Below are 26337 nucleotides of genomic sequence, written 5' to 3' on the forward strand. Positions count from 1 at the left end.
GCAGGGCTGGGGCACTGCCAGGCCATCTCAGGGACACCAGCAGGGCACACCCAGAGCTCACAGGTGCTCAGCATTGGCAGGGGCTGTGCCATGGCCCAGAGGGGGCTGTGTCATAGCCATGGGCACCTCTGGGGCTGTGTCAGAGAGCCACAGAGCAGCTGTGATGTCAGAAAGGAGCTGTGTGACATCAGATATTTGGTTGTGTGAGGTCATGGAGCAGCTATGGATTCATAGAGGTGTGACATCATAGAGAAGGCTGTGAAATCACAGTGTGGCTGTATGACATCCCAGGTTGGCTGTGAGGTCACAGATTGCTGTGACATCACAGAGTGGGTTGAGACGTCACACAGCTGGCTGTGATATAATAGACTGGGCAGGATGTAATGTCACATGGTGGTGATGGGACATCATAAAGCAGGCTGTGACACAGAGTAGGTTGTGACATCACAAAGTGGGCTGTGCGATTGCAGAGGAGACACTGCCCTTCATAGAGGGTGGCTCTGTCTGACATCAGAGAGCAGGCTGTGACATCACAGTGTGGCTTTGTGACATCATGGAGTCGGCTTTGTGATGTCATATAGAAGGCTGTGAAATCACAGAGTGGGTTGTGATGTCACAGGGTTGCTGGGTGACATCCCAGATGGGTTGTGACATCACAGAGCACGTTGTGATGTCACAGAATGGTGGTGTGACACCCGAGGGCAGATTGTTCTACTTCACAGCGTGGAATAGTATTCACAGTATATCACAGAGGAAGAGTATTTCACTTAGCATATACCCTATATTAAACTTGGAATTACAGTAATGCATTTCACAAAGCACTGTCACAGCAAACTCTTAACATGTTCAACTTCAAGTTATCCAGATTTTGAGAAGAGGAAGTCAGGAGAAGAGTGAGAGAGAGAGGGAGGGAGGGATCCACAGTCCCAGCCTTGGATCCAGCTCCATCTCAGCTGCTGTGAGCTCTGGAGCTGTGGGACATGTCAGTGTCACACCTGTGTCACAGCCTTTACCTGCTCTGCTCCCTCTCACAGGTGGGGTTTTTGGGGTGCCAGGAGCTTGGCAGCCACTTTGGGGCTGGACCAGAGGCTGCAGTGGCTGGGGTGGGGCAGTGACCAAATACCCCCCAAACCCAAGCAAATCACAGTATGAGGAAGAGAACTAAAACAAACACCAAAGAAACACCTTGCACACTCCTCCCTCCTTCCCAGGCTCCCAACCTCCACCTGCAGTTCCTCCTCTGCTCTCCCTGTAATGGAAAATTTGTCACCAGCCACGAACTTTGCTTTTGCCTCATCCTGCGATCTCTTTCCAGAGAGGAAGAACTTTCTCCAGCAGAGATTTGGAGTGTGACAGCCTTTGAGGCTCAGGGTGTTTCCCCTGCAGCTCCTTGTAGATCTCCTCTTCCCGTGCTGGGTCTCCTGTGCCACAGAACTCTGTCAGCTGCAGCTTTGCAAATATCAGCTCAAGGTCTGGATGTTCCTGAACAATTTGCTCGAGGTCCTTGGGGGCTGCATCCAATGCATCCTTGTCTTCCCCCTTTGCATGGAGCCAGTGGATCTGCTGGCCCCTGGCCAGGGCCTGGCAGAGCAGGTGGAACCTGGGTCCTGCTGCAGGAGCTGGGGGAGCTCCAGGACTCGCTCTGGCCGCTGGGGCAGCCACAACACAAGCCGTTCCCAGCTAGGAGCCGAGGGCTCTGTGTGGCTCTGCAGGACCTTGTCCCTGGGGCTCGTCTGGATCAGCACGGGCAGCTGGGCTGCACTTGGCTTCCTTTGTGTCCCTGCTTCCCCTGGGACAGCAGCTGCCCAGCGCCGAGGGGACAGCAATGGCACCGGGGCAGTTTGGGGTGAGGTTCAGTGTCTGTGCCTGGCAGAAATCCCAAATCCTTCCCGAAGGAGCAGAGAGTGCTGACAGAGCACAGGATGCTCTGCTGAGCACGGGATGGACCAGGGGGGATGTGAGACAAGCCGGGATGGCAGTCAGAAACAACAGGAAGAGGAGAGACTGGCAGGAGAGGAGGAGGAAAGACAGAGGAGGATGAAGAGCGGGTGGGGAGGAGGGATGGAGGAGGGGGAGCGGGAGGAAGAGGAGGGATAAAGGGGGAGGAGCGGGAGGAAGAGGAGGGGGAGGGGAGGAGCAGCACGAGAAGCAGGGGAAGGAATCACCACGTGTGTCTATCGTTCTCTGTGTCCGCAACCCTCAGCCCCGAGAGCATCGCCACCCCGGGACATCCCGCAGGTGAGCGGGCAGGGGGAGCTCGGCCCAAATATCTTGGGCGGTGCCTGCGGTTCTTTTTGGGGGGGGGGAGATTTTTGGACCTTGTAGGACTCCAGCACCGAGCCCCAGATATCTTTGGTTGCTTCTGGGAGGGTTGGGTGGGTGGTGGGGGGAGGGGACTGGGGCGGATGTTTGGATCTTGCAAGACTCCAAATGAGAGTCGCAAATGCCCCTTGGGGGAATATGGGGGAGTCCCCTAGACAAGAGTTTTTCGGGGGTCCTGGTGCCGGCTGCCGGGAAAAGGGATGGGATGGGATGGGATGGGATGGGATGGGATGGGATGGGATGAGGCCTGGGAAGGGTGAGATGTGGATTGGGGTGTGGGATGAAGTCTGCGGGAGGGGGATGGGTGGGATGGGTCCTGGGATGAGGCAGCCAAAGCTTTGGGGTGATGAAGCGGGGGGAACCCCACTCCTTAGGGGCTTGTGGGGTATCCGGCAGGTGTGAGGGAGTTTTGGGGTACCCCTGATCCTTCGGGGGTGGCAGCTGGGGGACACGTGTCTCCGGCACCTCTGGACCCCACCTGCGCCCCCCCTCGCCCCCAGCGCCCCCAGGAGCGGAATTTGGGGAGGGGGGAGGTGGGAGGTGGGGGGCGCCCAGGCCGGGCCCCCTTGCTGTTCCGGGAACTGGGGGCCGAGTGCGGGGGGAGCCCCGCGGGCATTGCCCGGCCCTGCCCGGCACGGCTGATGCCGCCCGCCCGCGCTGCGCACTGCTCCGGACTGGTGCTGCCAGTGCCGCGCGGGGCGGGGCCGCTTTGGGGACCCCCCAGGGCAGAGCGCTTTGGGCTGCTTTGGGGCTCTGGGCACCTGCAAAACCGGCGCTGGGCACGGCAAGAGCGTGTGGGGGCCGCTGGGGCCCTACTGGTGGCACTGGTGGTGCTGGGAGTCCCCCCCGCCGCGGGTTGAGCGGGGGGCGCGGTGAGAAGGGGGGCTTGGAGCCCAAATGGAGCGAGATGGGGATTGGGACCCCCAGAGTGGGCAGGAGGGGCCTGGAACCCCCAAAACCAATCATAGGGAAGGGGGGGTTGGGGATTGAGGGGACGATGGTGAAAGGGGGAGAAGTGGGGAGGAAAAGAGGGGGCTGGGACCCCAAAGAGAGCGGGAGGGGGATGGGAAAAAGAAATTGAATTGGGAGGGGTCTGTGGATTGGGAGAAGGATGGGAAGGGGGAGGAGAGGGGAGGGAAAGGTGGGGTTGGGATGGAAGCAGGGCAGTTCCATGGGGGTCCAGCCCATGGATCCCCCAGCACTGGATCCCTGGAGCAGTTCCCTGGGGCTCTGGGGGAGGTGGATCTGCACTGGGGGTCCCCAAGCCCCCTGTCCATCCCCGGGGCTGATCGGGGGCTTCCCCCCACCCAGCAGCCAGTGCTGCAGCAGCCATGGGTCAGAGGAGGGAGGGGAATGGGGTTCTGGGGTGGGAGCAGAGGAGGAGTGGGAGGAAGAGGAGGGAGAGAGGAGGAGGAGGAGCAGGAAAAGAAGGAGCAGGAGAACCATGAGATTTCACCACCCACTGTGTCTGCAGCACACCTAGCTCTGGGATCATTGCCCCCCCTGCATTCCACAGGTGACCAGGGAGGGGGAGCTCACCCCAAAGCTATCAGAGGGTCTCTGGGGGGTGTTAGTTTTTGAGGGGTGTTTGGAACTTGCAGATTCTGGAAGTGAGTGCCAGATATCTTTGCATGTCCCTGGTGGGGATTTTTTGGGCCAGAGGAGATGTTTGGATCTTGCAGGACTTCAAAGCTGAGCCATAAATGCACCTTTGGTGGAATATTGGGGGGTCCATGTGGGAATGGCCTGCTATCAGCAGGACAGGACATCAGTTTTGGGGATCCCTGAGAGAGCTGGGAGGGTGGAACATTGTACTCCCCAAGTGGAGAGAGCAGAGAGGGGCAATACCAGAGCTGGGGGACCCCTGGCAGCCTGAAGGGGTGGGGGAGGCTGGAGATGAGGCAGGGCTGGGACACTGTGACACTGAAAGGGGTGATGGGGAGAGGGGGAAGCCCCGAGTGCCTGGAGTTGGGGGGAACCTGAAGAGGGGGACCCTGGGAGCCCTTGGAGCCAAAGCACCATCAGGGAAGAAGGGACCCCTGGGAGCACTGAAACCCCACGGCATCCCTAATCAGGACCCAGGAGAAGGGGGATCCCCAGGACCCATGGGAGCCCCAGCAGCTTTGAGAATGGGGAACCCCAGAACCCCAAAGAGAGGAGACTGGAAAGAGGGAACCCTGGGAGGCTTTTTCTGAACTCATTCTTATTTTAGGAGGATTTTATAGACACAAAACACCCGGTGACTTCTAGAGATAGACTTGGGCAGGAGGAACCCCCAACCCAAGGCACTCACACCCTTTTTTTTACCCAGACGAGGATTTCCGATTCCCAAAACGGCCAGATGGAGAAGGAGGCTGTGAGGAAGAAGATGCCCCAGGACAGCCAGGCAGGTGAGGAGGAAGTCACTGCCCCTTTCCTGCTCTCTTCTCCTCCAGCTCCCAGCTCAGCATCACCCCTGGCTGCAGGACACCCCTGCTGCTGTCTCTGTCCTGGTAGGGTGGATTGGGGGAATCTCCTTCCCCTTCCCTCTGGCATGGAGGCAAATCCCAAATCCTCTCCTTGTCCTTCCTTCCCCAGACAACCATCTGAGGAGAGAGACCAGGGAGGACAAGTCCTTATGGCAGAACCTCATGGAAGATGCCACTTTGAGCAGCTCCATGACCCAGGAATCCAACAGAGAGGAAAAGCCCCAGAGATGCTGCACAAGGAGGGGCTGCAAACCCAGCCCAGGGTGCTCTGAAGAGCAAAGACCCACCCTGTGTCAGGAAGTTGGCAAAAGCTTCAGCCGGAGTTTGGAGCTGGAGATTCCTGAGAAGCTTCATGAGACCAAGAAGCCCTACGAGTGTGGGGTATGTGGGAAGAGCTTCAGAAAGATCTCCCAGCTTATGGACCACCAGCGGATTCACACCGGGGAGAAGCCCTATGAGTGTGGGGAATGTGGGAAGAGCTTCAGACACAGCTCCACCCTGAACCGTCACAAGAGGATCCACAGAGGGGAGAGGCCCTATGAGTGTTCCGAGTGTGGCAAGAGGTTTCACACCAGCTCAGCTCTCCTCCTGCACCAGCGGATTCACACAGAGGAGAGGCCCTTCCGCTGCGCTGAGTGCCAGAAGGGCTTCAAGCAAAACTCCACCCTCATCAGGCACCGGCGCATCCACACCGGGGAGAAGCCCTACGAGTGTGGGGAATGTGGGAAGAGCTTCTGCCAGAGCTCCCACCTGATCTGCCACCAGAGGATCCACACCGGGGAGAGGCCCTATGAGTGTTCCAAGTGTGGGAAGAGGTTTCAGACCAGCACCAATCTTCTCATCCATGAGCAGATTCACACAGAGGAGAGGCCTTTTCGCTGTCCTGACTGCAGGAAGGGCTTCAAGCGCGACTCCCACCTCATCAGGCTTGTCTTGGTTTGAAAACAAACCAGTGGGAGATCACAAGTCAAGATTGAAATTAAAAATAAGTGAAATAATACAAGGAAAAGCACTGACAAAGTCAGATACAACCTAACACCCTGTTAGGGTGGTAGTAGCAGTCCAACGGAAGTAGTCCAGTTGAAGCGGTGATCCTGTGAAGGTCTAGTCTCCAGCTGAAGATCCAGTAGTAGCTCTGGTCCTCTGGGAACCCAGTAGACAGGGCTAGCTCAGGCAGTTCCAAGGCCAGGTTATATCCAGGTGGGAACACCTGGTTCCTCCCTCCTGGGCAGAGCATCCCAGAATGGGATGAGATAAGTCCATGAGTCACACGGTGGGTCCCTGATGGCCCATTGCCTGTCATGCGGGGTGGGTCGTTAGCAACTGATAATAGCTAACGGATGGCCCATTGTCTGTCATCCGGAGTGGGTGATAGCAGCTAATGGCCCACAGCTGGTGGTAACAGAATACTTAACTACATCTATATTGCAACCTAGGACAAGGCCCCGGCGCATCCACACAGGGGAGAGACCCTATGAGTGTCCCGAGTGTGGGAAGAACTTCTCCAGGAGCTCTCACTTGACCAGACACCAACGGATGCACCAGTAAGGGAAGCCCTGCGAGTGTCCCGAGTGGGGGAAGAGCTTCGTGCACTGCTCTGTATTCATCCCCCATTGTAGGACCCTCATTGGGAAGAGCCCTGGTGACCCACACTGCCAGTGACCCAGTGTTTTGGTTTGACCCTGGCCAAATGCCAGGCACCTACAAAATCTGCTTTCTCTTCTCTCCCCTGCTGCAGCTGTGCAGAGGGGAGGGGGAAAAAAGCCCTAACACACACAGGGCTCATGAGTCGAGATAATGACCTGGGCAGGATGCAGTGAAGGGTAAAACAGGCTGAGAACTTAAAGTTGCAAAGTGATTTATTGGTACCTAACCCTGAACAGAGTCAGAGGAGGCAAATGAGAACTAAACACAAGCTCTTAATACACTGTTTCTCTGCTCACCCCCCTCCCTCTTTCCCACCAATAGCACAGGGGGTTATGGTGGGCAGGGTATGGGTTTTTTTGGTCAGTCCATGACCAAAATTTCTTCCGCTGTTCAGGGAGAGGAGTCCTCTACTTAGCCATGGGTCCCTCCCACTGGAGACAGTCCTCTGCAAACTTCTTTGCCGTGGGTCCAATCTCTCGAGCAGCAGCCGCTGGAATCTGCTACCCCATGAGTTCTTGTCCACAGGGTTCAGAGCTCTGAGCCCAGGCCAGGCTGTTTCCATCCCAAGGAACAAGGCCTTTCCCTGCACTGGGACTCCCACTGGATCACAGCTTCCTCCAGGCATCCACCTGCTCCTCTAGTGTGAGCACCTCCCCATGGGCTGTGGGTGGATCTCTGCACCCCTCGTGGACCCCGTGGGCTGCAGGGGGACAACCTGCTTCCCCATGGTCCTCACCACAGCCAGCAGAGGATTTTCAGCTCCGGTGCCTGGAGCACCTCCTCCCCCACCTTCTCCACTGACCTTGGTGTCTCCATGTTGTTTTCCCTCACATATTCTCACCTCCTCCTCATCCTCTGTCTAAAAAGAAGTGCTTGCTCACATTGTTTTGATTTCATCTTAAATATGATATCCCAGAGGTATAACCAACATCTCTAATTGGCCCAGACTTGGCCAGCAGCATGTCCATCATCTTCAGAGCCATCAGAGATCGGCTCTGCTGGACATGGTGAAAACTTCTAGAACATTCACGCACGACACACAGGAGCCATTTTTGTGCCCCTCCCCACCCACTAGCAAAATCTGGGCTAAGCAAAACCGACTCATGAACACAGGGGTGAGTTTTCTCCCAACCCTTCAGCCACTTCTTCAGGCCTACCACAACAGCTTTTGAAGGGTTTAAGTTTCCCCTAGATGCCAAAGATGGCTTGCTGATGTTCTGGGCTAAGCAAAACTAACATACTCAGGTTGGGAAGGCACCTGGCTGGTGGCTTCCATGTCCTCCTGATTCCCTGTGGCCACCTGGACAAACACAGGGGCAGGAACATCCATGGGGACTCAGATTGACATCCAAAATGCATTGGGAAGAGCTGATTTATTAATGTTACACCCTAAAAATGGTTACCTCCTGTGTAATTGTTTCTTCTGGTGGCATCAGGAAATGATGGATGATCTTGGAGGTCTTTTCCAACCTAAATAATTTCCTTTTTCACCTTGTCAGAACAACCAAAGCTGAGGTAAAATAAAGAAATTAAACAAAGAGATCTAAAGCTGCACCATTTTACTGTGCATTTGGGGGTGAATTTGGGGTTGAGGGCTATATTCATGAGGATTTGGATGTTCTGGGGCTGCCCAGGCTGGGGGACAGGACAACAGTCTCATAGTTCCAGCAGAATGTGTCCACCTGAGCCCATCTGTTGTCCAGGAATTCCAGTTGTCTGTCCCAGTCCCTGGCCTGGGTCTCCCCATGTGGGGTGTGCCCCCCAAAGTGCCCAAATCACTGCTGAAGTGCCCGAGCTGCTCCCAGCTGTGGATGTTCCTGTCCACCAGCCTCTCCTGGTCAGTGTCATGGGGGGTGGGAGGGGGTTTAGGGAATGCTGGGGGAATTAGGAGGGGCTTTTGTAGCTTTTGGGGGCATTTGTGGTGCTGAGAGGGAGTTTGGCATGCTCTGTGAGAGAGGTTTGGGGTCCTGGCAGGGCTGTGTGACTTGGAGAGAATTTGGGTGGGTGTAGGGGGAGATGGGAATGGGGTTATGGTGGCTCTTGGGCCCATTTATATTGCAGAGAGTGGTTTGTGTGACACCTCCCATCCCAGTGTCACCCCCTTTTCCCTCCCCACAGGGCTCCTGACCCAGCTCCTGCTCCCCCAGGAGGGAATTTGGGGAGGGGGCAGAGGGGGTGCACAGCCCCCGCCGGGGGATGACCCTGAGCCAGCGCCCTTTGTTTAGCACCAACCTGGGCTTGGGGCTGCAGGAGGAAGAGGCTGATGGGAAGCAGATCCTGCAGGTGGGACAGTGCTTGGGGTCAGGGCAAGGTCCTGCCCTGCACACCTGGCTCAGGTGTGACACTGCCCCGGGAAGGGAGCGGGACATTCCCATCCCCACGGATCAGGGCTGTGAGCAGCACTTGGAGCACAGACATGGAAATACTGGGAGGAACTGGGAGCACCCTGAGGGTGGGAATTATCCCCACCACCACCTTTCCAGGGCAGCCCTGGATCTGAGAAATGCTCGTTAGGCCTCAGCCTTGGCCAACAGCCCCTGGGCTCAGCTCCTCTGCAGCTGATCACAAACACTGTCTGCCCCCAGGCACTGCTGCTGTCCAACCAGCTCCTGCTTTCTTTAGGAGCAGCCTTGGGAACTGTTTTCTTCCCTCAGTGGCACAACATCCCTGTTCTCACAATGTCAGAGAAAGCTGTTGATGCGAAGTGCAGCCAGGATGAAACATTGCTGTGACTAAAGCCCATCTCTTGGGGCCCTATCAACAGGGCTCCAAAAGGAGCCCCTTGGAGCTCTCCTGGAGCAGTGAGCTCCCTCTGAGTTCTCAGTTAACTTCTGGTTTTATTGACTGGATTTGTTTGGGGTTTTTTTGCTTTTTTCCCTTGGTGTGCCTGAACTGTCCAGTCAGGAGCAGAGTGACTCTTGCCAAGGAACTTTGTTATGCTGTCACTTAATATTAAATCTGTTTTTTCCTGATCTCTTGCTGGGGATTTTTTAAGTGCTCTCAAGCCCTCGTTCATAAGAGGGTGAAGGAGTCCTGGGCCAGGCTCTCGCCCTGGGGGACACGGGGACACTGCCAGGGGGTCCCTGTCCCCCTGTCCCACCCCGCAGGGCCCTGTCCCCCCTGCCCCTGTGTCAGGCTCTGGGGGTCGATCTTGTGAAACATCCTGTGAGGGAGGCTGTGGCACTGGGGGGCAGGGGGGACCTGGGGGGACAGGGGACCCTGCTGTGCACGAGCAGCGTTGGACTTGTCTGGGGGAACTGTGAGGGGGGCTGGGGCAGAGTGACCTCCCCAGTGACCTTACACAGCCACCCTGTGATGTCATGCAGCCCACTCTCTGAAGTCATACAACCTTCACTATGATGATGTAAAGCTTCCCTGTGATGTCACAGCCCATTCTATGATATCCTTGTCTGCTCTATGATGTCACACAGCCATTCCATAATGTCACAGCCCCCATTGTGATGTCACATTGCCACCCTGTGAGGTCACAGGCCACTGTGTGACCTCACAGCCTGCTTTATGAGGTCATACAGCCACACCATGATGACACAGCCTGCTCTTTGTGGCACACAACCAACCTGTGATTTCACAGCCCACTCTATGATGTTACATATCACACCCTGCTCTGGGATGTCACAGCCTACTCTATGGTGTCACAAGCCACTCAGTAATGTCACACAGCCAACTCTGGAATGTTACACAGTCCACTCTGGAACTGCACAGCCTGATCTGTGATGTCACACAGTCCGTCTATGATGCATACTTGCTACATGACCTCACACAACCTACTCTGAGATGTCACACAGCTCCTTTTTGACATCACAGCTGCTCTGTGGCTCTCTGACACAGCCCCAGAAGTGCCCATGGCTATGACACAGCCCCCTCTGGGCCATGGCACAGCCCCTGCCAATGCTGAGCACCTGTGAGCTCTGGGTGTGCCCTGCTGGTGTCCCTGAGATGGCCTGGCAGTGCCCCAGCCCTGCTGGGCTGTGCACAGGAGCTGCTCCTGGGCAGAGCTGTCTCTCTGCAGCGCTGCTGCTTGCCAGGAGCTCCTCTGTGCCAGGAGCCCAGCCCAGCTCAGCAGCACAGCAGCAGCACAGGGACTGGAATGACCCTCGTGGGGCTTTGGTGCTGTTTGCATCAGACTCAGTCCCTCAGGATGTGTGCAAAAAACTTCTCAACAAAACAATTTTTTCCTCATGCTCATTTCCACTACGAAGAAAAGCTCCACCATCTGTGGAACCCTTCAAGCCCTCTCAGGCTACTCCTGTTCTGTCCTCAGTCTCCATACAACTGAGCCCAGGGCCCTCAGCCTCTACCTGCTGCTTATGTCATGAGGCCTCCAAACCCCATCTTGGGAGATTTTTGGGTCCTCTCCAAGGTTTTTGAAGAAAGAAAAATAGTGGTCAAAGTGCAAGAAAAATGGAGTGGTATTGTGTCTCAAATCATTAAGTGGCAGAAGAAGGGTCAATACCTTTAAACTAAATGAAAGTGGATTTAGATTTGTTATAAGGAGGGAATATTTTACAATGACATTGGCCCAAAACATCAACTGTTTCTCCAGAGAAGTTGCTGCCTCATCCCAGCAATTGTCCAAGGACAGGAGCTTTGTGCAACCTGACACAGTGAAACCCCTCCTTTCCTCAAGGATGGAATTCCTGTTGTGTTGGTTCTCTGATGTGGTGGGTGACCTCACAACACTCCTGGCCAGAATGTCAGCTGGGGGCCAAGCAGGCTGCTGCAGTGGCAGTGACCTCACAGCCATCACCATTGCAGCCATGTCCCCTGGGCCTGGCTCTCCCCTTTCCTCTCTCCCTGTCTTGTCTCTGCTGGGATGAGCAGTTTTGTGATGAACATTTTGTCCCCAAGTTGCTGAGGCCAATCATTTGTCAATCAGGCTCATGTCACAGCAGTGGCCTCATCTTCATCATCACAGGCTGGCAGTGAAATGTCATTGTAAGATTTGCTTCACTTGGCTCTCAGCCCCTCAAGAGCTTTGCCTTCAATAGCAGAAAGATCCTTTCCTTGCAGGAAACTGGAATTCCAGACCCTTGCAGTGTGTGCCATGGATCCCAGAGGGCATTCCTGAGGCTCCCAGGGTGCTGCTCTGCTGTGCCTCCCAAGGGAGCTGTGCAGGGCCAGGTGACAAGGTCCAGCAGCTATGTTGGTTCTGCAGTGTCACAGTGGAATAATTATTCCATGAGTTTCCATAGTGTCATGATGGTCACCTTGGATTCCCCAGGGTCACAATGGACAATTTGTTCCATGACAGCCTGTTTTATCACAATGTCCCCTTGATTCCATGATCTTCCCTACTGTCAGCAATGCTTCCTTGTTTCCAATGATGCCCTGCTGTGTCCCAATGGATATTTGTTTCCAAGGAGTTTTTCACTGTCACCATTGTCTCCTTGGGGACTCTCTTAGGGGACAAGTTTCTGATGGAACCTCATGGAACCAAGGGGTCATTGTGACACAGTGGGGCCTCATGGAACCCAGGAGTGCATTGTGACACTACAGAACCTCATGGAATGAAGGGGACACTGTGACACTGTGGGGCCTCGTTGGAACTCAGGAGACCATTGGTGACAGAACAGGAGCTCATGGAACCTGTGGGGCATTGTGACACTGCAGGGCCTCGTGGAAGCAGCGAGACCATTGTGACACTGAAGAACTTCAGGGAACCAAATATCCATTGGGACACAGCAGGGCATCATTGGAACCAAGGAAACATTGCTGACAGTATGGAAGCTCATGGAATCAAGGGGACATTGTGATAAAACAGAGTCTCATGGAAACAATTGTCCATTGTGACCCTGAGGAATCCAAGGAGACCATGGTGACACTACAGAACCTCATGGAACCAATGGACCATTGCAACACTGCAGAAAAAACACAGCTGCTGGACCTTGTCACCTGGCCCTGCACAGCTCCCTTGGGAGGCACAGCAGAACAGCACCCTGGGAGCCTCGGGAATGCCCTCTGGGATCCATGGCACACACTCCAAGGGTCTGGAATTCCAGTTTGCAGCAAGGAAAAGATGTTTCTGCCCTTGAAGGCAAAGCTCTTAAGAAGGGACCAAAAGCCAAGCGGAGTAAGATCTTGCAATGACACTTCACTGCCAGCCTTCATCACTACATCCATGGTTGTTTTAGCTCATGGATTGGGAACAAAAATCATGGCAGGGTCTTTGGCTTAGATTTGCCCTGGCTCCAGCCCAGATCAGAGAATTTGGGAATATCAGGTGAGGTCTCACCTGCAGGTTGGGCTCTCTGCTGGGTCAATCAGGGGCTGCTGGCACAGGGCAGCAAAACAAAGAGAAATCGTTCCACCAGCAGTGAATTTTGGCAACAACTGTGAAACAGAGACCTGAGACAGCAATAGCGACAGGTGAAAGGTGTGTTAGAAACAGGGCAAGTTCTTCTCAAAATTCAGTGATTTAGTCTGTGGCATTGCTAGAAGTGTGTCACCTACACTGTTTCTCTGAATTCAACACATCTTGACTACTAATGGATGCCTTTTGGAATGGACAACAGACCTTCATGTGTGCAAAACAATAAAGCAGATCAGAGGAAACATATTTAAAAGTTTAAAAAGCCAAGAACAATCACTGACAAAACTGCATAAGATTTTTTAACACAACAATTTTTCTTTTATTTAATCTTTGGTCAGTATGTACGTTGCTTCTAACTACTTCTTTATGTCTTTTAAACCACAGATATTTATCATCATTTCTTTTTAGTATTTAGAATGCCATGTACAACAGATTGATGCAATCAAAAGTTGTTTTTTATCTCAAATGGACAGAAAAACTTGTTTCTTCATCCCAAAGAGACTAAACCTCTTGTATTTGGCATCACAGCTCACATAACTTTGGTCCCAGTATCTCCACAGGGGATTTTGGCCCTGGGTCAGCCAAGTGGTGATGGTGACACCCTTAGGATGGCCATTCGGGCAGGTGTCCGAAGGCATTGGGAACTGCACAGACCTTCTATAGCAGCAATGCCTGTCTTTATTCTCTCTGTCTTTATCCCCTCTTTCTTCTGTCTGTCTTTACTCTCTCAGCCTTTATCCTCTCTGTCTTTTCTCTCTCTCTCTGTCTCTTTATTCTCTCTCTATTCCCTCTCTCTTTAGTCCCTCTGTCTTTATTCTGTCTATATCCTGTCTTTATTCAGTTTTTATTCTCTCTGTCTCTATCCTCTCTTTATCCCCTCTGTGTTTTTCTGTCTTTACTCTCTCAGTTTTTATTCTCCCTCTCTTTAATTTCTCTCTCTATTCCCTCTGTCTTTATTCGTTCTGTCTTTATTCTCTCTGTCTTTACTCTCTCTATCTTTACTCTCGCTGTCTGTTTTCTCTCTCCATTCCCTCTCTCTCTATTCTCTCTCTCCCCTCACAGCCGAGCAGGGCTGGCGGGAGCCGCGCTCCCCTCAGCGCCCCTGAGCAATGGCGGCAGCAATGGCGGCGCCGCTCCCTCAGCGCCGCCCCGGCCCCGGCGGGCGGGGAGCCCTCGGCAGCGCCCTGGGGGCAGCAGGACCGAGCCCCGGCCCCGGGCTGTGTCCCCGTGGCGCCGCAGAGCCCAGGGCACACACGGGCAGGGCACTCGGCGCCATCGCCCCCAGCCCCGCAGCCCCTTTGGAACCCGGCCCGGGGCTCGCCCTGCCTCCTCCAAGGCCCTGCTGGGCTCCAGCTGTTGCTCAGGGCTCTGTGGGGATCTTGTGCTCGGCCCGAGCGGGCTTTGTTTGCAGCCCGGGCTGCTGAGGGTCAGCCGTGAAATGTCCCTGCAGGGCACTTTTAATGGGATCAGCCCGGTGCTTCCTTTGTGCTGTGCCTTGCGCTGCTGTTTTATTCTGCTTTTAGAGCCTGCCTGGGAAGATCAGCCCCCAGGAGAGCAGAGCCTGCTGAAAGATCCAACATCCTCACCCTAAGCAAGGGATGGAACAGCACACACTGCTGAAAAGATTCCAGCTGTTCTCAGGGCATACAGAAAGCTGAAACTGTTTAACTTGCTATTTGGTGCTGCATCCGTGTATAAAAGAATGCCCTAAAATGTCAACTTTCAAGAAAATGTCCTACATTGGTGTTTCCTGTGCTGGTGACAGTCTTTTCGACCCAGCCTTCTGGGGCCTGACCTCTCTGCTGCTGTAGTTCCATGGACAGAGGTTGTTGTCTTTTCCCCTTCCCATGGGCAGGCTGTGTTCAGCCATCTCCAGGACAGCAGGGCCACATCCCATGTCACTGTGACCTGGCAAGACAAAAACCATCACTCCAAAAGTGCCTCCCTTTCTCCTTCTTCCCAGGCATTTGGCCCTGGTAGTGGGTTTGGCTGCTGGTTGCTGCAGGAGGGAGACCACTGTGGCACTTTGGGGCACATGGATCCAAGGAAACCCTTGTGACACTGTGGAGCCTCATGGAACCTGGGGGCCACTGTGACACTGCAGGGCCTCGTGGAACCAAGGAGACCATGGTGACACTGTGGCACCCTGTGGAACCAAATATCCATTGTGACAGTATGGGACCTCATGGAACCAGCTGTCCATTGTGACAGTGCAGATCCAAGGAGGCCATGGTCTTGCTCATTGTTTATGCAAAGCTTTTGTATTCCTCATGGAATCCAGGAGAGCCTTGTTACACAGCAGAGCTCCATGGAACCAAGGGTCCATGGTGACACTTTGGAACTAAGGAGACCATTGCTGAGAGTACAGAACCTCATGGAACCAAAAGTCCATGTGACAGAGCAAGGGCTCATGGATTTAAAAAGGGCATTATGATACTGTGGGGCCCTATGGAACCAAATATCCATTGGGACACTATGGAACCTCATGGAACCAAGGGATCATTGGGACACAGAAAGGTCTTGTGGAACCAAGAAGTCCAAAGGTCTAAAACATTCCTTGCATGGTTCTGCCTTTGGGAAGGGGAACCTTCTTGGTGGCAGTTTGGACTTGGGACACACTGGAGGAGGGTGTCTGTTTTCAATGGGGAAACTTAGGAGATTTAAACTGCTTACAAAAAAAAAAAAAAAAGGGAAAACCTCTGTTTGCCTGTGTGCAGCCAGTTCTCCAAGGAAAGCAGTCCACAAGTAAGTGAGGAGAGACAGGATGGGGTTTGGGAATGGGGAGCAAGAGAGACCACACTGGGTCAGACCTCAAGGCACAGCTTCTCTGACCAGGCCAGACCTCCTTAGGAGACACCCTGGATCAGTATCAATCACTGAATGCTGCATTCACCTCTTCTCTAAAGGGAAAAATACACCCTTTAAAACAGGAATGTAGATTTATTAGAAGCCCTTTGAAATATTTCTCCAAAACCATAAAAAAAACTTGCTAATGAACTGCATTATATCAGAGGTAAATGAAGGGAGAGCCATGGTTTGTTAGGAATTGCTTGATCCTAATGAGCCCAGTGGTGCATTTGGAGCTGAGCCCTTGAACCTCAGGGCCTGAGAGGCGATTGCACAAACCTTTCCAGGAGTCAGAGTCAGTGGAAAAACCCAAAGTGTCTCGAAGCATTCGTGGCTCCCACTGAGGTTCATCCCCAACACAGGCTCTTCATGGAATCCTTGGAGGAGAGAATTGGAGGCCAGGATTGCACAAACCTCTCAGAGACTCCAAGGCAAAAGCAAAACCCAAAGTCCTTTGGAAAACCTGCAGTCTCTAGGAGCATTAAGAAGCCCCCCAGGGCCATTCCTGCCAAAGGCTCCCCAGGACTCCTTCCAGCAAATCCCTGAGGCCAGGAATGCAGGGAGGCAAAGGCTCTGTGCAGGCAGCTCAGATGCTGAGCAAAGCCTGGGCTGGGTGGAGGCAGCAGAAAGGCCAAGGCCTGAGCCCCAGCCCTGGGGAAGGCAGATCCTGTCCCTCCTGCCTTGCTCAGGGCTCTGCTGGGGCACTGGGATGTGAGGTGGGGATGCTGAGGGCAGGACAAGGGGGTGACAGTGCCCAGCCTTGCTGGGGCTGTGCCAGGAGGCCCCAGGGCCTCAGGACAAGGAGTCTCCTCACAGCCCTTGGTGCCAAAGTAGAGCAAATTAATTATACCATCAACTTGTAATTGGGTACAATATGTCAGGAAACTTCCTTGACAAGGAAGGATCTGAGGCTGAGAAAGTCCCTGTGCTGTTGCTGTGCTGCTGAGCTGGGCTGGGCTCCTGGCACAGAGGAGCTCCTGGCAAGCGGCAGCGCTGCAGAGAGACAGCTCTGCCCAGGAGCAGCTCCTGTGCACAGCCCAGCAGGGCTGGGGCACTGCCAGGCCATCTCAGGGACACCAGCAGGGCACACCCAGAGCTCACAGGTGCTCAGCACTGGCAGGGGCTGTGCCATGGCCCAGAGGGGGCTGTGTCATAGCCATGGGCACCTCTGGGGCTGTGTCAGAGAGCCACAGAGCAGCTGTGATGTCAAAAAGGAGCTGTGTGACATCACAGACTGGGTTCTGTGAGGTCACAGATTGGGCTATGACATCACAGAATTGGTTGTGTGAGGTCATGGAGCAGCTACAGGATCATAGAGGAGAATGTGTGACATCACAGAGCGGGCTGTTACATTGCCAGGTTGCTGTATGACATCAGAGCAGGCTGTGCAGTAACAGAGTGAGCTGTGTAACATCATTGAGTGGCTGTATGGCATCACAGAGTTGGCTGTGTGACATTACTGACTGGCTTGTGACACCACAGAGCAGGCTGTGACATCCTAGAGCAGGGTGTGGTATGTGACGTCATAGAAAAGGGTGTGGAATCACTGGTTGGTTGTGTGACATCAAAGAGCAGACTGTGACATCAGGGTGTGGCTGAATGTCATCATACAGCAGGCTGTGAGGTCAGAGAGTAGACTGTGTGATACCACAGGGTGGTGATGTGACATCATCGAATGTGCTGTGATATCACAGGACAGCTTTATGTGACCATAGTGAAGGCTGTGCGAAATCACAGAGTTGCCTTTGACATCACAGAGTGGGCTATGACAACACAGGGTGTCTGTGTGACATCACAGGGGGCTGTGTGACATCACTGGGGAGGTCACTCTGCCCCAGCCCCCCTCACAGTTCCCCCAGACAAGTCCAACGCTGCTTGTGCACAGCAGGGTCCCCTGTCCCCCCAGGTCCCCCCTGCCCCCCAGTGCCACAGCCTCCCCCAGAGGATGTTCCACCAGAGCCTGACATGGGGACAGGGGAGACGTTGTTACAGGTTCATTTATTTCACTCAAATACAATGTGAGACTCCTCAATTACATGAAGTCTCTGAGTTACAAAAGATGAAGGTATAATTAAATTGGAGAGAATGAATAATACTAATGCTTTGAAGGCAACACCATCAGAGCAGAAAAAATATAAATGAGGAGAGACTTGGCCTGTCATGATGTGCACCAGGACCCAGTGAGAGAGGAAAACAGGCAGTCTGTGATAGCTGAAAAGTGTCCAGAAATCAGTCCTCTGAGAGCTTTCTTGAGCTCCTGGTTCCTCAGGCTGGAGGTGAGGGGGTTCAGTGCTGGAGGAAACACCGAGTACAGAACTGATACCACCAGATCCAGGGATGAGGAGAGATGGAAGGAGGGCTTCAGGTAGGCAAATATGGCAGTGCTGATAACCAGGGAGACCATGGCCAGGTGAGGGAGGCATGTGGAAAAGGCTTTGTGCTGTCCCTGCTCAGAGGACATCCTCAGCACAGCCCTGAACATCTGCACATAGGAGAAAACAATGAACACAAAACAGCCAGAAGATGTTTGTGTCCAAGCACTAATGACCATGAGCCAAAGTTCCCTGAGGCTGGAGTGTGCACAGGAGAGCTTGAGGATCTGGGGCACTTCACAGAAGAACTGGCCCAGGGCATTGCCCTGGCACAGGGGCAGGGAAAATGTATTGGCTGTGTGCAGCAGAGCAGTGAGAAAGCCACTGGCCCAGGCAGCTGCTGCCATGAGGGCACAAGCTCTGCTGCCCAGGAAGGTCCCATAGTGCAGGGGTTTGCAGATGGACACAGAGCAGTCGTAGCACATGATGGTGAGGAGATAATACTGTGCTGAAATGAAAAACCAAACATAAACAGTTGGGCAGCACATCCTACATAGGAGATGTCCCTGGTGTCCCAGAGGGAATTGTGCATGGCTTTGGGGACAGTGGAGCAGATGGAGCCCACGTCAGTGAGGGCCAGGTTGAGCAGGAAGAAGAACATGGGGTGTGCAGGTGGTGGCTGCAGGCTACGGCGCTGATGATGAGACTGTTGGCCAGGAGGGCAGCCAGGGAGATGCCCAGCAAGAGGCAGAAGTGCAGGAGCTGCAGCTGCCACGTGTCTGTGAATGCCAGGAGGAGGAAGTGGCTGATGGAGCTGCTGTTGGACATTTGCTGTGTCTGGCCATGGGGACCTGTTGATGGAGAAAAGGACAGTGACAAGTCAGGAGAGGCTGCTTTGAGCCAAAGGTGTGCCATTCCCTGCAGACTGTCCCGCTGGGACTCATCCACCCTTGTTCCTTCTCTGGGAAAACCTTCATCCAGGTCCCTGCCTGAGCTCCACTTGTGCTGTCTGAGTGTGCCATGAGCAGCCAGGCCTGTGCGTGGGGCTCTCGAGGAGCCATCCCTGCCCTGCTGCCCTGGGATTGTGGCCATGGGGCAGAGGGACAAGGCTGAATATTCAGAATTTGTCAGGGGAATCCCTCCTAATGCAGAAAGGCTTGGTAGCATTTTCACTCACAGTTCCACAGGATAGCAGGAGGGAGTTTTAAGGAATGTTTTCCTACCCATACATCATTCCTGGTTCTCTGAGGTCAGAAATCCCCAGCATTTCTGCTGTACTCAGAGTTTGCCACTGAGAGATGTGAGAGGCAAAGGGATTCCCTGTGGCTCAGGGCAAGGTGAGGGGCTGGATGGGCTTATTCCCAACTGCCCTGGGTTTGCACCTTTAATGCAATCACAGCACAATCACACTCCCCTGTCACCCTGCTGAGAGCAGAGGGATCACTGAATGTCTCACCCTCTCCAAAGGTCTCTCAGCAAGGTCTCAGCCCCTCCTTCTGCCAAGGACACTCACTGTTCCCTTGGCAAACCCAACAGCATTTCCTCACTTGTGGCATCTCTGCACTTCCCCGTGGGACATTCAGGGAACTCTGAGAGGCTCTGGCACAGATTTGCACCCAGGGGGGAAGCTCAGAGCTTGGAAGGACACAGCAAGGAGATCCCCAGGTGTGCTCATGATGGCATCTCAGGGAGGGAGGCTCAGCTCCTTCCCCTTTCCCATGGACTGCTTTGCCCACAGCCCCACAGGTCACAGGGAAGCTTGGACACCCCATTCCCATGGACACAGCTGCCTGGGAGGAATCCCAAGGGCAGTGCCCGCCTCAGCTGCTGCAAAGCCCAGAGCCTCCCTGAGAGCACCAGATAACAGTGACAGTATCAGAGGAATGCAGAAACAAGAGAAGATGTTGTGGTGCTGTGCCTGAGAGGGCAGGGCAGGGACAGCCTGGCACTCAGGACAGTGTTCCCTGTCCCCAGCTGTGCACGGCACCTCCCACACACCAACAGTGCCCTCCTGCCCACAGCACTGCTCTGTTCAGCTCCCTCTCCTTCCCTCATCATCTCCCTGTGCTGCACATGTTCCTCCTGAGAGGAGCCTTGTCCCTGTCAGTGCTCACAGAGCCCATCCCACCCTCTGTGCACTCGCCCGGCCCTACAGAAACCTGCCTGTCTGCAGGGCCCTGCCTGGGGGAGGCTCTGTGTGCAGGTGGGCAAGGGCAGCTGGCAAGAGCCCTGCTGGGCCCTGCAAAGGTGCTGCTGCTGCTGTCCATGGGCTGAGCAGAGGCTGAAGGCCCTTGAGGAGGCTCCCAGCAGACACACTGAGCACCCAAAGGTACAGAGCAGGAGTTATTGTTCTTTGTGTCTGCAACCCTCGGCCCGGGAGCATCGCCCCCCCGGGACATCCCACAGGTGAGCGGGCAGGGGGAGCTCAGCCCAAATATCTTGGGTGATGCCTGGGGTTGTTTTTGGGAGGGGGGGATTTTTGGACATTGTAGGACTGCAGCACCTAACTCCAAATATTTTTGTTGGCTGCCCGGTAGGGGTTTTTTGGGGGGGAGGGGCAATGGGGAGGGGGCGGATTTTTGGATCTTGCAGGACTCCAAATGTGAGACTCCAAATGCCCCTTGGGGAAATATGGGGGAGTCCCCAGCACGTGGGACTTTTAGGGGATCCCGGCGGCGTCTGCTGGGAGGGATGGGATGGGATGGGATGGGATGGGATGGGATGGGATGGGATGGGATGGGATGGGATGGGATGAGGCCTGGGAAGGGTTGGATGTGGATTGGGGTGTGGGATGAAGTCTGTGGGAGGGGGATGGGTGGGATGGGGCCTGGGATGAGGCAGCCGAAGGTTGGGGGTGATGAAGCTGGGGGGACCCCAGTCCTTACGGGCTTGTGGGGTATCCAGCACCTGTGAGGGAGTTTTGGGGTAACCCTGATCCTTCGAGGGTGGCACTGGCAGTGGGTGAACACGTGGCTCCGGCACCTCTGGACCCCACCTGCGCCCCCCCTCGCCCCCAGTGCCCCCGGGAGTGGAATTTGGGGAGGGGGGAGGTGGGGGATGCCCAAGCCGGGAGCCCAAATGGAGCGAGATGGGGATTGGGATCCCCAGAGTGGGCAGGAAGGGCCTAGAACCCCCAAAACCAGTCATAGGGGAGAGGGGGGTTGGGATTGAGGGAATGATGGTGCAAGGGCAGAAGAGCAAGGGAAAAGAGGGGGCTGGGACCCCCAAAGAGAGCGGGAGGGGGGTGGGACACCCCAGTTGACTTGGGAGGGGTCTGTGGATTGGGAGAAGGATGGGAAAGGGGAGGAGAGGAGAGGGAAAGGTGGGGTTGGCACGGAAGCAGGGCAGTTCCATGGGGGTCCAGCCCTGTCCCCCAGCACTGGATCCCCGCAGCAATTCCCTGGGGCTCTGGGGGAGGTGGATCTGCACTGGGGGTCCCCAAGCCCCCTGTCCATCCCTGGGGCTGATCGGGGGGTTCCCCCCACCCAGCAGCCAGTGCTGCAGCAGCCGTGGGGCAGAGGAGGGTGGGGAATGGGGTTCTGGGATGGGAGCAGAGGAGGAGCGGGAGGAAGAGGAGGGAGAGAGGAGGAGGAGCAGGAAAAGGAGGAGGAGCAGAACCATGAGATTTCACCACCCACTGTGTCTGCAGCACCCCTCAAGTGGAGAGAGCAGAGAGGGGCAATACCAGAGCTAGGGGACCCCTGGCAGCCTGGAGGGGTGGGGGAGGCTGGAGATGAGGCAGGGCTGGGACACTGTGACACTGAAAGGGGCAATGGGGAGAGGGGGAAGCCCCGAGTGCCTGGAGTGGGGGGAGCCTGAAGAAGGGGACCCTAGGAGCCCTTGGAGCCAAAGCACAATCAGGGAAGAAGGGACCCCTGGGAGCACTGAAACCCCACAGCATCCCTAATCAGGACCCAGGAGAAGGGGATCCCCAGGACCCATGGCAGCCCCAGCAGCTTCGAGAATGGGAAACCCCAGAACCCCAGAGACAGGAGACTGGAAAGGGGGAACTCCTGGGAGGCTTTTTCTGAACTCATTCTTATTTTAGGAGGAATTTATAGACACAAAACATCCGGTGACTTTTAGAAATAGACTTGGGCAGGAGGAACCCCCAACCCAAGGCACTCACACCTTTTTTTTACCCAAACGAGGATTTCTGATTCCCAAAACTTGGCCAGATGGAGAAGGAAGCTGTGAGGAAGAGGAAGATGCTCCAGGACAGCCAGGCAGGTGAGGAGGAAGTCACTGCCCCTTTCCTGCTCTCTTCTCCCCCATCTCCCAGCCCAGCATCGCCCCTGGCTGCAGGACAGCCCTGCTGCTGACTCTGTCCTGGTAGGGATGGATTGGGGGATCTCCTTCCCCTTCCCTCTGGCATGGAGGCAAATCCCAAATCCTCTCCTTGTCCTTCCTCCCCCAGACAATGAGCTGAGGAGAGAGACCAGGGAGGACAAGTCCTTACGGCAGAACCTCATGGAAGAGGCCATTTTGAGCAGCTCCATGACCCAGGAATCCAACCAGGAAAAGCCCCAGAGATGCTGCACAAGGAGGGGCTGCAAACCCAGCCCAGGGTGCTCTGAAGAGCAAAGACCCACCCTGTGCCAGGAAGTTGGCAAGAGCTCCAGCCAGAGTTCAGAGCTGGAGATTCCTGAGAAGCTTCATGAGACCAAGAAGCCCTACGAGTGTGGGGAATGTGGGAAGAGCTTCAGAAAGATCTCCCAGCTTATGGACCACCAGCGGATCCACACAGGGGAGAAGCCCTATGAGTGTGTGGAATGTGGGAAAAGCTTCAGTCGGAGCTCCACCCTGATCCATCACAAGATGATCCACACTGGGGAGAGGCCCTATGAGTGTGGGGAATGTGGGAAGAGCTTCAGCCGGAGCTCCACCCTGGTCTATCACAGGAGGATCCACAGTGGGGAGAGGCCCTATGAGTGTTCTGAGTGTGGGTAGAGGTTTCAGAGCAGCTCCAATCTCCTCATGCACCAATGGATTCACACAGAGGAGAGGCCCTTCCGCTGCCCTGAGTGCAAGAAGGGCTTCAAACAGAAGTCCACCCTCATCACCCACCGGCGCATCCACACTGGAGAGAGGCCCTATGAGTGTGGGGAATGTGGAAAGAGCTTCAGCCAGAACTCCAGCCTGATCATCCACCAGAGGATCCACACAGGGGAGAGACCATATGAGTGTCCCGAGTGTGGGAAAGGCTTCACCGAGAGCTCTAACTTGACCAAACACCAACAGAGGCATCAGTAAGGGAAGCCCTGTGAGTCCCCCGAGGGGGGGAAGAGCTTCATGCACTGCCCTGTATTCATCCCCCATTGGAGGACCCACACTGGGAAGAGCCCTGGTGACCCACACTGCCAGTGACCCTGTGTTGTGGTTTGACCCTGGCCAAATGCCAGGCACCTATGAAATCTGCTGTTTTCTCCCCTGCTGCAGTTGTGCAGAGGGGAGGGGAAAAAAACAACCCTAACACACACACACACACACAGGGCTCATGAGTCAAGATAATGAACCAGACAGGTTGCACTGAAGGGTAAAACAGGCTGAGAACTTAAAGTTGCAAAGTGATTTATTGGTAACCTAACCCTAAACAGAGTCAGAGGAGGCAAATTAGAACTAAAAATAAGCTCTTAAGACACTGTTTCTCTGCTCACCCCCCTCCCTCTTTCCCACCAATAGCACAGGGGGTTGTGGTGGGCAGGGTATGGGTTTTTTTGGTCAGTCCATGACCAAAAGTTCTTCCGCTGTTCAGGGAGAGGAGTCCTTTACTTAGCCATGGGTCCCTCCCACTGGAGACAGTCCTCTGCAAACTTCTTTGCCGTGGGTCCAATCTCTCGAGCAGCAGCCGCTGGAATCTGCTGCCCCATGAGTTCTTGTCCACAGGGTTCAGACATCTGAGCCCAGGCCAGGCTGTTTCCATCCCAAGGAACAAGGCCTTTCCCTGCACTGGACTCCCACTGGATCACAGCTTCCTCCAGGCATCCACCTGCTCCTCTAGCGTGAGCACCTCCCCACGGGCTGTGGGTGGATCTCTGCACCCCTCGTGGACCCCATGGGCTGCAGGGGGACAACCTGCTTCGCCATGGTCCTCACCACGGCCAGCAGAGGATTTTCAGCTCTGGTGCCTGGAGCACCTCCTCCCCCACCTTCTCCACTGACCTTGGTGTCTCCATGTTGTTTTCCCTCACATATTCTCACCTCCTCCTCATCCTCTGTCTAAAAAGAAGTGCTTGCTCACATTGTTTTGATTTCTTCTTAAATATGATATCACAGAGGTGTAACCAACATCTCTAATTGGCCCAGACTTGGCCAGCAGCATGTCCATCATCTTCAGAGCCATCAGAGATTGGCTCTGCTGGACATGGTGAAAACTTCTAGAACATTCACACAGGACACACAGGAACCATTTCTGTGCCCCTCCCCACCCACTAGCAAAAACTGGGCTAAGCAAAACCAGCTCATGAACACAAGTTTTCTCCCAACCCTTCAGCCACTTCTTCAGGCCTACCACAACAGCTTTTGCAGGGTTTAAGTTTCTCCTAGATGCTAAAGATAGCTTGCTGATGTTCTGGGCTAAGCAAAACTAACATACTCAGGTTGGGAAGGCACCTGGCTGGTGGCTTCCATGTCCTCCTGATTCCCTGTGGCCACCTGGACAAACACAGGAGCAGGAACATCCATCGGGACTAAGACTGACATCAGAAATTCATTGTGAAGAGCTGATTTATTAATGTTGCACCTTAAAAATTGTTACCTGCTGTGTAATTGTTTCTTCTGGTGGCATCAAGAAATGATGGATGATCTTGGAGGTCTTTTCCAACCTGAATAATTTCCTTCTTCACCTAGTCAGAACAACCAAAGCTGAGGTAAAATAAAAAAATTAAACAAAGAGATCTAAAGCTGCACTCTTTTACTGTGCATTTGGGGGTGAATGTGGGGTTGAGGGGAATATTCATGAGGATTTGGATGTTCTGGGGCTGCCGAGGCTGGGGGACAGGACAACAGTCTCATAGCTGTGCTGGCAGAATGTGTCCACCTGAGCCCATCTGTTGTTCAGGAATTCTGGTTTTCTGTCCCAGTCCCTGGCCTGGGTCTCCCCATGTGGGGTGTGCCCCCCAAAGTGCCCAAATCACTGCTGAAGTGCCCGAGCTGCTCCCAGCTGTGGATGTTCCTGTCCACCAGCCTCTCCTGGTCAGTGCCATGGGGGGTGGTAGGGCGTTTAGGGAATCCTGGGGGTTTGGGAGGGGTTTTTGTGGCTTTTGGGGGCATTTGTGGTGCTGAGAGGGAGTATGGCAGTGTCTGTGAGGGAGTTTTGGGGCCCTAGCTGGACTGTGTAGCTTGGAGAGAATTTGGGTAGGTGAACTGGGGGAGATGGAAAGGGTGTTTGGTGGATTTTGGGCCCATTTATATTGCAGGGAGTGGTTTGGGGGTCCTGTCTGTGTGCTCTGGGGTGGTTTGAGGGCTCTGGGTGTGGCTGTGGGGCTCGTAGAGAGTTTTAGGGCAGTTATGCCCCCCAAGACCCCCAAAGCTGCCACCAGATGCTGCCTCCCAAGGTGCTGCTGGGCTTTGGGGGCTCCATGTTGGGGTTTATCCTCCTGATGCTGCAGGAGAAGGTGAGTGGGGGTCCCCAGGGGTCCTGTGTGTCCCCCAGAGCGTGTGTGACCTCCACATCCCAATTTCAACCCCTTTTCCCTCCCCACAGGGCTCCTGACCCAGCTCCTGCTGCCCCCAGGAGGGAATTTGGGGAGGGGGCAGAGGGGGTGCACAGCCCCCACTGGGGGATGACCCTGAGCCAGCGCCCTTTGTTTAGCACCAACCTGGGCTTGGGGCTGCAGGAGGAAGAGGCTGATGGGAAGCAGATCCTGCAGGTGGGACAGTGCTTGGGGTCAGGGCAAGGTCCTGCCTTGACCCTGAAGTGCCAGGGGGTCCTAGAGGGACAGGGGACCCTGCTGTGCACAAGCAGCGTTGGACTTCTCTGGGGGGAACTGTGAGGGGGGCTGGGGCAGAGTGACTTCCCCAGTGACCTCTCACAACTACACTGTGATGTCACACAGCCCCTAGTGATGTCACACAGCCCCCCTGGGATGTCACAGCCCACTCTGGGATGTCACACAGCCATCTTGTGATGTCAAATCCCTCTCTGTGGTAGGACACTACCTCCTCTGTGAAGTCACACAGCAAGTCTGCCCTGTGATGTAACAGCTGCCCTTGTGATGTCACACAATCCCCCCTTTGATGTCTCAACCCACTCTGTGTTGTCACTACCCATTCTGTGATGTCATACAGCCATTCTGTGATGTCATGGCCCACTCTGTGATGTCATAGCCCTATCTGTAATGTCACAACACTGCTCTGTGATGTCACAGCACCACCCTGCAGTGTCACAGCCCACTCTGTGATTCCCCAC

General features: G+C 54.7%; 2 protein-coding genes across 2 annotated transcripts in view; one reads left to right on the forward strand and one right to left on the reverse strand.

Annotated features, from left to right (window-relative positions):
- LOC146421185 (uncharacterized) overlaps positions 1 to 26337 on the reverse strand; it is a 262722-nt gene that overhangs the window by 182497 nt on the left and 53888 nt on the right. The window lies entirely within an intron of this gene.
- Positions 1 to 26337, forward strand: part of LOC146421186 (uncharacterized) — a 200937-nt gene that overhangs the window by 164504 nt on the left and 10096 nt on the right. The window contains exons 10-11 of the mRNA XM_085047574.1: positions 5445 to 5605; positions 22628 to 22873. Of these exons, the coding sequence (XP_084903700.1) occupies positions 5445 to 5605; positions 22628 to 22873 (407 nt within the window). The remainder of the gene's footprint in view (positions 1 to 5444; positions 5606 to 22627; positions 22874 to 26337) is intronic.

This window comes from Lichenostomus cassidix, unplaced genomic scaffold (genome assembly GCF_008360975.1).
Source record: "Lichenostomus cassidix isolate B80296 unplaced genomic scaffold, HeHo_3.0 HiC_scaffold_43, whole genome shotgun sequence".
Lineage (NCBI taxonomy): Eukaryota > Metazoa > Chordata > Aves > Passeriformes > Meliphagidae > Lichenostomus > Lichenostomus cassidix.